Below are 14,326 nucleotides of genomic sequence, written 5' to 3'. Positions count from 1 at the left end.
TGGATAAACAATGGAATATCATAATTACAGAAAAATGAGTAAACTAGAATTATACATATCTATATGGGTGAATTTCATAACTGTAACATGGGGGGGGCATGTGCAAAAGAATATACAATGTGATGTGATACACAGAAAACATTCCTCAAAAACCATACTTACGTAGGAAAAATATAGTGAAATGCTTGGGATGAAAACTATAGCCACAAAAGGCGGTTCCAGGGCGTGTTATTGGTTAAGGGTCCAACTCTTGATTTTGGCTTAAGTCATGATCTTGACAGTTCAAGGTTTGAACCTCTCTGCCCCTATCTCCCCCACTCACGCACATGCTCCCTTTTTTTCTCTCAAAAATAAATAAACAATCATTAAAAAAGAGAAGGGCAGTTCCTCTAGATAGGGTGGAGGGGGAAAGAATCAGGGAGGATTATGGGTTCAGTAGTATTGGCAATGTTTTATTACTTTACTAGGGTGGTAGTTACCTACAGGACTGTCCTTTGTCTGAATTATTTCACAATAAATGACTGAAAACTATACAGGCATAATATAAGCCATATTCTAGTAATGATCTAGGATATAAATGAATGTGGTCCATATAGACTCTTTTCAATTATAACAGGAAAAGAGAGTAAGAACAGAATAACAGACAGGGAACAGGGTCTTTACACTAAAGCAGTACATTCCAGATGGAGCTCTCTGAGATTAAAGAGACAAGGAATCTCTGCAGAGCAGACATACTGCAGCCATTAAAACATGTGAGATTGGGGCACTTGGGTGGCTCAGTGAGTTGAGTGTCCAACTCTTGATTTTGGCTTCAGTCATGATCTCACAGTTCCTGGGTTCGAGCGCCATACAGAGCCCTGTGCTGTTTGCGATTCTTTCTCTTCTCTCTCTGCCTCTCCCCATCTGTGTGTGCTCTCTCTCTCTCAAAATAAACAAACAAACATTAAAAAAAAAACATGCAAGGGATACTGGAGTGGCTAAGTTGGTTAAGCATCTATCTTCAGCTAATTTCATGGGTTCGAGCCCACCATCAGGCTCTGTGCTGACAGATCAGAGCCTAGAGCCTGCCTCAGATTCGGTGTCTCCCTCTCTGCCCCTCCCTCCTTTCTCTCTCTCCCTCTCTCTCTTTCTGCATGAAGATTAATCTGCATGAAGTGATAGAGAAATATGTCCTCCACATATTAGGAAATAAAAGCAAGCCGCACAGCATAATGCTTAGTATAATATCATTTTGTGGAAAGTTATACAAAGAACCATTAACAGTTGTTGACCTGGGGAGAAAGCAGAAGTTAGTTTATACCCTATTATACTGTTAAATTGTTTTCATAATAGGATGTATTATTTTTATAAGTAAACACCTGAGCTCTCCAGTAAGGGCAGAGGATATGCTTCTCAGATACACTTCAGAACTGTCTGGACACTTACAAAAGTGTCAACTTTCAGACCCCTGTCCAACTTAGAACCTCTGAGGTTAGGGTCCAAGTATCAGTATTTTTTTAAAAGCTCCATTAAAAAAAAAAAAAGTCCAATGTACATTAAGGGTTAAAACTCATTGTTTTTAGATGTTTCGTGTGCAAATGATAATATGTGTGTTATGAAAATTAACGACACACCAATCTTGTATATAGATCCAGGCAAGAAAACCATCACTAAAGGAGGAAGCAATAAGGTTACATATAGGCTGTGTTAAAAACTTTTTGGAAAAGTAAGCTCTGATATGCTCAAGCACCTGGGAAAGTTTAGGCTTAGAAGCTCAAATTCCATGCTACTGAGCTGGGAAGAGAAATTTGTCTTTGAAAAAAGTGTTCCCAGACAGTGACCATATAAGCATTTCACAAAACTCCTGTAAAGCATCTGATTTTGAGTGATACTGCCTTTAATTTGAGGTTGTAACTTTGTTACATGTTTATTTCAGAATTTTAAAAATATTAATAAGCAGAAGAAAAGAACATTCACCATAATCCCATATCCCTCATGATATTTTGGAATATAGCCTTCCATTTAGATGATTTTCTCTGCATATATTTACATATATAATTTCTCCCACAAAAGAGAAATCAAACAGAATGCCAGGTTTTGTAACCAGTTCTTTTTTGTTATTGTAACAAGAATATTCTTTCTTCCATGTAACACTACCTCTGGATGCGCCCACCAGGACCAGGAAATGGTAAAATGTATCCCCAAGTAGCTGAAAAACATGGATGTGTTTGAAGGGGTTAATTTAGAATAAAAACCACTATGCTGAAACAATGAATTTGGTGTTCCCAAGGTTTACAGCTTAGTTCTTCCCTTATGCAATGGTTAGGAACCAGTCCAGCTCCTCAAGGCTGCTCTGGCTCACGAGATAAAGACCTGCAATCATGGCAGCAGCACGGAGGAAAAAGCTCATGGTCCACGTGAGCACCACTAGTCTTATCGTTAAAAACTGTTGTCTAACAAAATAAAAAGATTTTTTAAAGCTGTTTTCATAAGTAATTTATTTATTTTTCTAGATACTGTGAACTACTTTAATTGAACAAGTTTACCTTTGTGGAAACCTCTGAGACAAATCTATAGCTTCCCCACAGCAGGGCTGGTCAGGATGTGATAAATAGTGTAAGCTTCATTCCTGGCTCCATCTTAAGCCCTGACGCTCATTTTTACTTATGCTGTTTGGAATCTTCTGTAAACTGGCTTAATTCCTTTCTGGAAGATGGCAGGATAAATATTAATGAACAAGTAAGCAAATAAATACACTTATACAAACACTTCTCGAGCACTGCATGATCTTATTGCATTGGAATGCTTTGTGCCTCCCTGCATTGCCCTTACCACACCTGAGTTTCCCGTGGGCAGGTAAGGTGGTCTCATTTGGCTTTGTATCCCTAACGCCTAGCATAAAACTCTGGTACACTGTGAGGTTTTAAGAAAAATATGTGTTTAGTACACTAGAGTTTTGATCTCATTATTGAGCCAATGCTCAAGTCTCCTAACAGTCTATAGTTTCTGCTTAAGACACGGAAATGTAACGGCCATCCTATCATGCAGCCTCCTACCTGTGCTGCATGTTACAAGTTAAGATCACTTCTGAAATCAGACCCACTTCCTGAACTTCTCAGGGTCACTGACAAACACCACCATTCACTTCTCTTGGTCACCTAGGCTTGATGCCTCCTTGTCTCTAGTTCTTCATCTATCTCCCTTCATCCGCTGTAGTAACCAAAGCCTACCAGTTCTAACCCTGTAATCTCTCCTCTGTCCCTTGTCCACTTCCATTTCTATCAGTCTAGTTAAGATGTGCAGGATCTCCCCAAGAATTACTGCATTACATCATCCCTTTGTATAATCCATCTTTCACAGTGTGGCCAGATTAATCATCCTGTAACCTCAAATGTAAGTAACTCTGATCATATCATCTTCCTTCTCATAAGTTTTCAAACACTCCCCACTGCCCATGGGATTAGCTTCCAGTGGCCTGATTTTGACTTAATGATCAATTCATTCAACAGATCTGTTGTTGAGTGTCTGTTATGTATGTGCAAAACAGAGTCCCAGATTCGAGGAGGGGGGAGGGAAATGTGAAACTCATCTTCTGGGAATGGACTAACACAAAAGTAGAAATAGATGTGTCCACAAATAACTATAAAGTAAAAATGGTAAGAACTTTCTTAAAAAGGCAAAACAGGGGCAGTTGGGTGGCTCAGTCAGTTAAGCATCAGCTTTGGCTCAGGTCACGATTTCACGGTATGTGAGTTTGAGCCCCACATTAGGCTCTGCACTGACAGATCAGAGCCTAGAGCCTGCTTCAAATTCTGTGTCTCCTTCTCTCTCTCTGCCCTCCCCCACTTATGCTTTCTGTCTGTCTGTCTCTCTCTCTCTCAAAAATAAATACACATTCTTTTAAAAAGGCAAAATACACAGTACAGAGATGAGAAAGAGTAACCACGGCTATGGGAATCCAGGAAGACTTCGTAAAGGAGGTGGAATTTTATCAACAATAAAACTAGCAAGAGAGGTATTTCTGGCCCAGGATATACTATAAATTGAAAAAAGACAAATGGGAACGCATATAATAGCTTCCTAGAATTCAGAAAGAAGAGTTGGGTTGACATATAGGTAGGTGAGGGAAAGAAAAAGGAAACAAGACTGAAAAGGTTAGGGTTCATCTGGTGGTTCTTTACTGACTTGCTCAGAGACTTGTCGTTTAGCACCAGAATGACCTGATCATAGCTGTGCTCTGAGAGGCTCCTCACAGGGGCTTGAAAAGTGACTAGAGAAGGAACAAAGGAAGACTGAGAGAGCAGGGAACCAGTTTCTGCAATAATGTATAGTAAGTAATGGGTGCCAAGATTAGACCTAAAGCAGTAAAAAATGCATGGCTGGCCAAAGAGAGCACTCAGTAATACCTGTTGGGGACACTGCAATCAGACTCTCACCCATATTCTATTTCTTTCCGTTTGATCGGTGAGCTTCTGAGTCTGGAGGACACAGTATGTGTTTGAAGTTTCAGGGCTACAATCAGCCAACCCAGTTAGGCTGCAGTGTGCAGCACCTACAGCTTGTGGATGCACCACTGCCCAATCTAGATCAGACTAGTCTCCAGACCACATTCTTCTACTTTCCATGTTTTCATTGGTCAGAACACTGTGTGTCCTCCTCTGGGTTCTTGGAGCCAACATCAAGTCCATATGGCTCTACACTCCTCAGGTTTTCTCCAACTCTCCGTCTCACTCACCTCCTAAACCTAAACACTAGGCACCTTGGAAGAGCTGCCAAATAACCAGCCAACTGTCCTCACCCTCTTCTCCACAAGTGCACTCCAGTCCCTCCCCTGCAGCCCTATCAGGAGAACTGGCCATTCACTTCCTTGCCTCACAAGGATTCTCCTGGTCACCACTCTTCCTTCTAGGCTCTACCTTCTTGTAATAAAAAGAGCTCCTTTGAGGTTATACCACCAGACCGTACCACCCCCCGTTTGTCCATGCAGCTATTCAATTTCAAATCACTCCCTTCATTCATCAAAGCTGTTAATACTTGTCATGTATTTTATTCTCTGCACCAAGATCCCACAATTGCTTCTGGTAGCACTTCAGGTCCACGTGGCTAAACCAGCCACCACCATCTGGCTCAATCCTAGATCTCCTCCTCGCCCATCTCCACCTCTACTCTACCTCAGCAGTCCATCACCAGACTCACTTCCTGGACTTCATCTGAGACATGAATTGTTTCATCTCAAAAGCTGTTTACTGTGGCTCACACAGCACCTCCTCCACCACTGTTATTCAGACCTCTCAGGACTCGAGGCCACCCACCACATGCTCTGCCCAGTACTGTGAGCCTTCTTCTTTAAGTTCCACCATTCCCTGCATACACTCTGGCCGGCTCTTAAACTCCCTCTGCTCTTCCATTCACTTCTCTGAAAAACTCCACTCTGGGGGAGGTTGCAAAAAAAAGGTGATACACTCGTTCCTTCTTTGCTTATTAGCTGGAACACTCCTATCATGAGAAACTTTCTTTCACCTGTGCGGAAGGACAGACCTGTTTGATTCTCTCTTTATTTTTCAATTTTCATTCTACAAAGTGACCGATGATTTTTTTGTTAAAAGTATCATGACTAACTTATTCTAATATCCCCCTAAGTAATCAATGCATTTTTAAAATCGGAAATCTATGGATATAACGTATCCCCTAGAACATGTTCAAGTCTAGCATTCAAAAACAAAACAAGTCCCTCACTGGATCTCTCACCTCCTCCTGCCATCCAGGCTGCCCTGGTGACACCCGTACTAATACTCTTTACTTCCTGACCTCTCACTCACTCTTTAGCCATCTTTAACTGGAGTATGGTCCTACCATTCCACCAAAACAGCTCCTGCTAGAGGTCACTAGTGACAGCCACTTAGCTAAGATCAAAGTTGACTTTCTAGGCTTCATTTCACCTGACCTCTCTGTGCTGCTGGCCCCTTCCTTTCTCCTTGAAAGAGTCTTCCCCTGACACTATAACATCCTGGTTTTGACCCTCCTCTCTGGCTACTCCTCCTTTGTTAGTTTTTCTAGCCTATCATGTCACTCACCTATGACATGTTGGTATTCCTAAGGCTCAGTCTTCGAACCTTATTTTCTGCACTATACTCTCTGCTAAGATGATCTCACCCACACCCAGGACTTCACTTACCACTTACACAAAGACGTATCACAGCCAATTTATATCATTACCTTTCATCTCTCCTTCTGGACTCTATATCCAATCGCCTATATGACTGCTCCCCTAGAATGTCTTAGAGTATTTCTCCTTACTATATATAAAAATAAAAGTCAGGATCTATGGAAAAAAGGAAACCACCCGCTTCCAGTAAATACCAGAACTGTCCAACCATATGCACAAACCACTGTCATCTCTCACAACCCCATCCATCTCAGCTGCACAGCCCTTCTATCACCAAGCCCTGTTGATTTATTTCCTGAACGCCTTTCAACTGAGACCTTTCCACTGAAACTAACACTACCAACCTCATCTAAACTACTGATACCTCTCACCAAGACCGCTCAAGGGATCTACTACTGTGTCCTTTCTCCAAACGTTCCCTGCATTATAGCCAATGTAGATGTGACCATGCCAAGCTTTGCTTAGAAGGCTTCAAGGGTTTCTCATGGCTGAGGATAAAGTCCCAACCCTCTACACTCTGTGTCACTTGCCCTTACCTATTCTTCAGCTTCATCTAGAATAATGTTCCCTTAGAGAGTCCTTCTAGGGGATTTTTTCTTATACTAAGGGACTCTGCACACACACTCCCTGTCTGAAATTTTCTTTCTTCCTTTGATTAGTCAGTTTACCCTTCAGACAGGCCTCAAGAGTTGCTTGCTAAGGGAAGCCTTCCCCACCCAGACCCCGGTCTCTCAGACTGCCAGAACATCTTGTACATGGCCTTTGTGTATTTGTCACTGCTGCAATTTCATAGTTTTTATGTACGTTTTTTGGTGAATGCTGATCATCTCCACCGGGTTAAGTTTCACCAGAAGATAAACTATGGTTGCTTTATGGTCCCTGTGTTTGTTATATATTAGATGCTAAGCTAATACACACTGGGTGAAAGAATAAATGAAAATGAATAAATACCCCAATTGTTTGAAATTAGTGTGGTTTGTCCTTTTTCAGAAGGCTTATACATGCTCTCCCTGAATGTACTTTATATAAAGTATTTAATAGAAGGGGCATAAGACAGTCACTATACATTGATAAGAATACTATCATACTACTGTTTTAAATATGTATTATAAAGTTTAACGGTTTTCATTACTATCACTGAATTCATTTCTTGAAGGCAAAACCTATTTTCTGATTATTTCTGAATCCATTCCTAAACAGGTGCCTACATTCATGAGAAAAGCTGGACAAACCAAATTCCTACTGTTTCCCTTGCAATTACAGCCATGAGAGACAATTCTGGTTAGTGAAATATAAGTGGAAATTTTCTGGGAGGCTTCTGAAAAGGCGCTGATTTCCTGGGGAAAAAAAGGGAGGGGTGAGACTATGGCATTCTCTCTTCCTCTTTCCTCACACGAACATGAATGTGATGCCTGGAGTCACAGCAACTATCTACCAGCTATGAAGGAAAGGCCAGAGTATTGAATAACCACTGCAAGAGTGGAAACAGTGCACCTCAAGCCTTCTTGTTTATGAGAAAGGTAAGCTCTTATTTTTTTTTTCTATTACTTATACCTAAAATACATATACATTTAAAATATTCCTAAGTGATATTCTGTTCCCTAACAAGGTTCTCTTCCAGTCAAACCACCTTTCTTTGCCCAAGAAGACTTTCTCTCTTTTTCTCTTCTCCTTTTAATCTTTTTTCTCTGTTATTAAGTTTCTGTCAGTGTCCCTAATAAGGTAACCAAAATAAAATACCTAGTATATATTTTTACCAAATAGAAGACTAATTACAATTTAAAAAGTAAAGAAAGACTCCTTAAATTTCTTAAACTGAATTTACCTGCAAATATATAGAGATCAAAATAACATCTGTTTGGTGATATGGTATCAAACAGAACTTAGGTGTCTTTGCTTTGCTCACTCTCAGATTCAAAACCAAGCTCTAAGATCAAGTATTTTAATGTCTACTCAAATGCATCAATATCAGCATGTGATATATTTTTTTTTCTTATTTTATTTTAGAGAGAAAATGAGAGAGAATGTGCACACACAAGCGGAGGAGGGGAAGGAGAAAGAGAGAGAACCCCAAGCAGGCTCCAGGCTTAGCATAGCACCTGATGTGGGGCTCAATGCCACAACCCTGGGATCATGACCTGACCAAAAAACAAGAGTCGGACATTCAACCAACAAGCTACACAGGCGCCTCAGCATGGGATATATTCTGATGTGATTCCAAAGTCAAGCATTACAGAAATATGCAGCTGCACAACCAATCAGACAGTTATACACATAACTTGATTACACATATATGGACTATATTTAATTTTTCCAAAAGTGTCCATGCTCTTAAGAAGTATAAGTAATATGTTAGGAACTGATAAATCTGAATAAATAGATTGAACTATGATTTTCCTGTTAGTGAGACCAGGATATTTACACTTGTAATCCTAATATGACATGCAATTTAGGTTTATATATGAAGGATAAGACTAAGTCAATTACAGGTAATGTTTCTAGAGTTAAATAAATAAATAAATAATCTTGGGCAGCGCCCTTTTCACTGTCAGTTCCCCACCTATAAAATGAGAAGGGTGGACTGGTATTCAGACTGTGCTCTGCAGAGCCATCCAGTCAAGTCTGCAAGCCTTCCCTCTGACTCAGGCAGAGCAGATCTGCTTTTATCTGTTTAAATATTCATCTTTTATATAAGATTTTCTTTAAAGTAAGAACTTAGTAACCAAATATAACTTGAAAACTAGTGGACAAAATGCTCTCCTTGGTCTCCTCGTATTAATATTCATGATGAAATGCTCTCTTTAAGCTCCTAGTTCTAAATATTTTAAGAGCAAATCTATTCATCTAAATATGTACACAGAAAATCCATGTGACAATGTGGGCCTGATTTATTTTCAGAAATACATTCAAATAGAACTAATGTTTTTACCTCGTGAAAATGCCATCCACAATTCCAATTGTTGCTTCCTCTGCAGGAACATAGGAGCCAATCTGAGCCATGATAGTAATCAATGCAACTTGTTTTATGTAGGAGCTCTTTCCACCCATGTTTGGTCCAGTAATTATCATTACTCTTTCTGAGTCCCCCTAGAAAATTAAAAAGCAATTTCGCTTATTGTACCCAAAGGGCTTTTATGTAACAGCTATAAATTACTCCATAAATGGGAATGCCTTGGGCAAAAGATGGCTTTATGATATTTAAATATGTTACCAATTAAGTATCACAAAGGGAAAGAGGGCCTCTTTGTCTTCAACCTGAACCATGCTATTGCAGAACAGTGAATTCTTAGCAATGCACATGATTGTTTCTGTGTATAAATAAGGAAAAAAAAGAAGCAACCTGAATGAGGTAACTAATACAGCTTTCTCATTAAATATTCATTAACCTGACTCTTTTGTGTTTTTCGTATTGCTTACATTTAAAATCAATCGATATATCCATCTTAAAACTATAGGTATTATACAGCTAATTGCTCAAGGCCCTAATGTGGGTTGGTAGCACAGGAATTTTTTTCTGTTATAGACAGATGACTACTAAAGACATTTACAATACCAAATTCTACATATCAACTTTATCAGCATTTTTCACTGACATTTCACCAGAGAATCTAAAGGAGGCAGAAAAGCTCAACCACCTGCACTAATTTAGTTTCTAGAACTTGCTTCTATTAACCAATTAGAGTACTTGCTAGATACAGACTCATCCTAAGGGAAACTGTCCAACTGTAGCCCTCTGTAGAGGAGTGAGTCCGAGGCATCCATGTGCTGTGCTCTGTGAACCCACCACTCTGGGCAATACCTGCCTGGTCAAGAGAAGCCACTCTGTGTCTGACCAACAGCCCAAGACATGGCCTCACATAAAAGGTCTTCCAAAACTAACCAAATGATCTCTTGGGAGTTTAAACTGAGAACCACAGAGAGATTCAATCAGTTGGTATCTGAAGAAGGGGTTGAAAAGAAACGCAGAACAAGGCCACAAAGCACTGGGGACCATGAGTAAGAACTTATGAGGAAACAAAAAGTATGAAGAAAAATTACACAGAACAACGGGTAAAGAGGATAGTTAGCAATGAAAGGGAAGAAAAAGCAGAGGAGCCTAGAGGAGTTGAGGGTTGAGAAACTTCATGCCAATAATGAGAGTCTCAAAGTAAAATATTATAAAGTCTTACTATTCAGGGGATAAAAAGAAAATCTGTTCCATCTCTAAAGCTGTCTTATACCCTAATTAACCAGACATTTCCAGTCTCACTAAAGCCAAACTGTACTAGAGATCTTGCTCTTCCCATGATTCCTTTCTCTCATGATCATATGTGGTTTTATAATGAGTGTTGTAAATCTCCATTATTTGAAAGAACTGGAGTGAATCTGTGTTTCTTGCAACAGAAAGAGACTAGCACAGTAAGTGCAAGGGAAGAAACTTTTCATGAGTAGAATGATGAAAATAATGATTAAAATAAAATTAATTCTCCTACAGAGATTTAAAAATAATAAACCTGTTGTAAATAACCAAACATCTGGCATGACCAATTATTTCAAAAGTTTAAATAAAATGAATAGATTTCTTTTTTAAAATTGGCAAAAAAAAATGACACAAAAAATAGATAATCTGAGTAAGCCTGCATCTCTTAAATTATATCTGTAATTAAAAGTCCTTCCATAAGAAAAACTTCAAACCCAGATAATTTCCCCAATAATTCATGCAAACATATAAGAAATAGCACTAATCTAGATGACATGATACTCTTCATAGAAAACCCGACAGACTCCACCAGAAGCCTATTAGAACTGATCCAAGAATTCAGCCAAGTTGCAGGGTAGAAAATCAACGTACAGAAATCGGTTGCATTTTTATACACCAACAATGAAGCAACAGAAAGAGAAATCAAGAAACTGATCCCATTCACAATTGCACAAAAAACCATAAAATACCTCGGAATAAACCTAACCAAGGATACAAGAGATCTGTATGATGAAAACTATAGAAAACTTATGAAGGAAATTGAAGAAGACACAAAGAAATGGAAAAACATTCCATGCTCATGGATAGGAAGAATAAATATAGTTAAGATGTCATTACTACCTAAAGCACTCTACACATTCAATGCAATTCCAATCAAAATTGCACCAGCATACTTCTCAAAACTAGAACAAACTATCCAAAAATTTGTATGGAACCACAAAAGACCCCGAATAGCCAAAGTAATACTGAAAAATAAAACCAAAACGGGAGGTATCACCATCCCAGACTTCAGCCTCTACTACAAAGCTGTCATCCTCAAGACAGTATGGTATTGGCACAAAAACAGACACATAGACCAATGGAACAGAATTGAGAACTCAGAAGTGGACCCAAAAGTATACAGCCAACTGATCTTTGACAAAGCAGGAAAGAATATCCAATGGAAAAAAGACAGCCTTTTTAACAGATGGTGTTGGGAGAACTGGACAGCAACATGCAGAAGAATGAAACTAGATCATTTTCTCACACCATGCACAAAAATCAACTCAAAATGGATAAAGGACCTGAACGTGAGACAGGAAACTATCAACACCCTAGAGGAGAAAGCAGGAAACAACCTCCTTGACCTCCACCGCAGCAACTTCTTACTTGACACATCCCCAAAAGCAAGGGAATCAAGAGCAAAAATAAACTGTTGGGACCTCATCAAGATTAAAAGCTTCTGCACAGCCAAGGAAACAACCCAGAAAATTAATAGGCAACCAACGGAATGGGAAAAGATAGTTGCAAATGACATATCAGATAAAGGGTTAATATCCAGAATCTATAAGGAACTCACCAAACTACACGCCCGAAAAACAAACAACCCAGTGAAGAAATGGGCAGAAGACATGAACAGACACTTCTCCAAAGAGGACATCCAGATGGCCAACAGACACATGAAACGATGCTCAGCATCCCTCCTCATCAGGGAAATACAAATCAAAACCACACTGAGATACCACCTCACGCCAGTCAGAGTGGCTAAAATGAGCAAATCAGAGAACTCTAGATGCTGGCGAGGATGTGGAGAAACGGGCACCCTCCTACACTGTTGGTGGGAATGTAAACTGGTACAGCCCCTCTGGAAAACAGTGTGGAGGTTCCTCAGGAAACTAACAATAGAACTCCCTTATGACCCAGCAATAGCACTGCTAGGAATTTACCCAAGGGATACAGAAATGCTGAGGCATAGGAGCACATGTACCCCAATGTTCATAGCAGCACTCTCCACAATAGCTAAAACATGGAAAGAGCCTAAGTGTCCATCAACAGATGAATGGATCAAGAAGATGTGGTTTATCTATACCATGGAATACTACATGGCAATGAGAAACAATGAAATCTGGCCATGTGTAGCAACATGGATGGACCTTGAGGGTGTTATGCTGAGCGAAATAAGTCAGGCAGAGAAGGACAAATATCATATGTTTGCACGTATAGGAGGATTAGGAGGAACTTAACTGAGGAACAAGGAGGAGAAGAAGGGGGCAAATGGTGGGGGAAAGGGAAAGAGGCAAATCATGAGAGACTCTTGAATGCTGACAAAAATTGAGGACTGATGGATGTGGGGGGGAGGAGGGGATGGGCATGGAGGAGGGCACTCGTGGGGATGAGCACTGGGTGTTATGTGGAAACTAATTTGACAATAAAATATTTGTAAAAAAAAAAAAAAAGAAATAACACTAATCTTATACAAAAACTTTCTACTAAACAGAACAAAAGTAATTCTCACCAAAACATTTCAAAAATTCAAGAGAATCTCTTTTTTTGTCTACTTATTTATTTTGAGAGAGAGAGAGAGAGAGAGAGAATGAAGGGCAGAGAGAGAGAAAGAGAATCCCAAACAGGCTCTACATGACCTGAGCCAAGAACCAAGAACCAAAAACCTGTCAAAAACATTATAATAAAGAAAAATTACAGGCCAATTTCTACTACAAGTATATATGGATGAGTATACATTAAACCAATACAAAACTATATTATGTAAACCATTTATAGAGTTTTTGAGGAATATAAAGTTGGTTTCAGATTCCAAGGCCAATCAATGTAATTCACCACATTAAGAAAACAGAGGAGACAAATCAGATGATGATCTCCAAAGCATTTGGAAAAATTCAGTATCTTCTAATTTAAAAAAGCGGGTGCAGGAAAAGGAAATAAAATGCATAGTTTTAGAAAAAAGTAATAAATTTGTCATTATTCCTATGTGTCATGATTATGTTTCCAGAAAATTTAAAGAAATCTATAAAAATTATTATAGTCAACAAATGAATTAAACAAGATCTTTGGAAATAAAACCAGTATTCAAAAGTCATTTTTTCCCTAGATTTTAGCAGGAAGTAATTGAAAATAAGAAATTTAATGATATAATTTACCACAATATCAAAAGAAATCAATATTTTGAAATAAATCTAACAAAATGAGCAAGACCTGTTCACAGCAAAGTACAAATCATTCTGGAAAGAAATTTAAGAAGACCTAATTAAATGAAAGAGTATACCATGTTCATGGACTGAAAGGCTCAATATTATAATGTTACAATAAATAAACTAGTGTGATTTTGGCACAAAAACATATAGTGGAATATATCAGAGTCCAGAAACAGATGGATGTATATACAGTTAGTTGACTTGTGACAAAAGTAACACTGTAGCAAAGTATGCAAAGGATGGTCTTTTCAATAATTGGGGTTTGATCAAAAGTATGTCCATATAGAAAAATAAGAAATCCTGATTCCTAACTTACATCATACATAAACAAAAGTCAATTCCAGGTAGGTTATAGCTTTGACAGACCAAAATAACCAATAAAATTACTGGACAGTAATATATGACCTTGGGGTAGAGAAAGATTTCTTTAATAGATCACAAATCATAATTAATTACAAAGAAAGATATGGAAATTGAAGTACATTAAAACTAAATGCTATTAACCAAAAGATGCCATTAAGGAAATGAAAAGCTACAACACAGAAGATTATATGTATTATATATTGCCCAAAGGCTCAAATCCAGTATACCTAAAGAACTCTTAGAAATCAGGTGCATCTGCGTATAGGAGGATTAGGAGGAACTTGACGGAGGACCAAGGGGGAGAAGAAGGGGGGAAATGGTGGGGGAAAGGGAGAGAGGCAAACCATGAGAGACTCTTGAATGCTGACAAAAACTAAGGACTGATGG

At 38.8% G+C, this 14,326-nt stretch overlaps 1 protein-coding gene across 2 annotated transcripts in view; it reads right to left on the bottom strand.

The window, feature by feature from the left end:
* Positions 1-14,326, bottom strand: part of MSH3 (mutS homolog 3) — a 179,616-nt gene that overhangs the window by 28,652 nt on the left and 136,638 nt on the right. For both annotated transcript variants that reach the window (XM_039220117.1, XM_039220118.1), the window contains exon 20: positions 9,075-9,232. In XM_039220117.1, coding sequence (XP_039076048.1) covers positions 9,075-9,232 — 158 coding nt within the window. The remainder of the gene's footprint in view (positions 1-9,074; positions 9,233-14,326) is intronic.

This window comes from Hyaena hyaena, unplaced genomic scaffold, assembly GCF_003009895.1.
Source record: "Hyaena hyaena isolate Hyena2069 unplaced genomic scaffold, ASM300989v1 scaffold_862, whole genome shotgun sequence".
NCBI lineage: Eukaryota > Metazoa > Chordata > Mammalia > Carnivora > Hyaenidae > Hyaena > Hyaena hyaena.
This window is presented reverse-complemented; position numbering and strand designations above follow the sequence as displayed.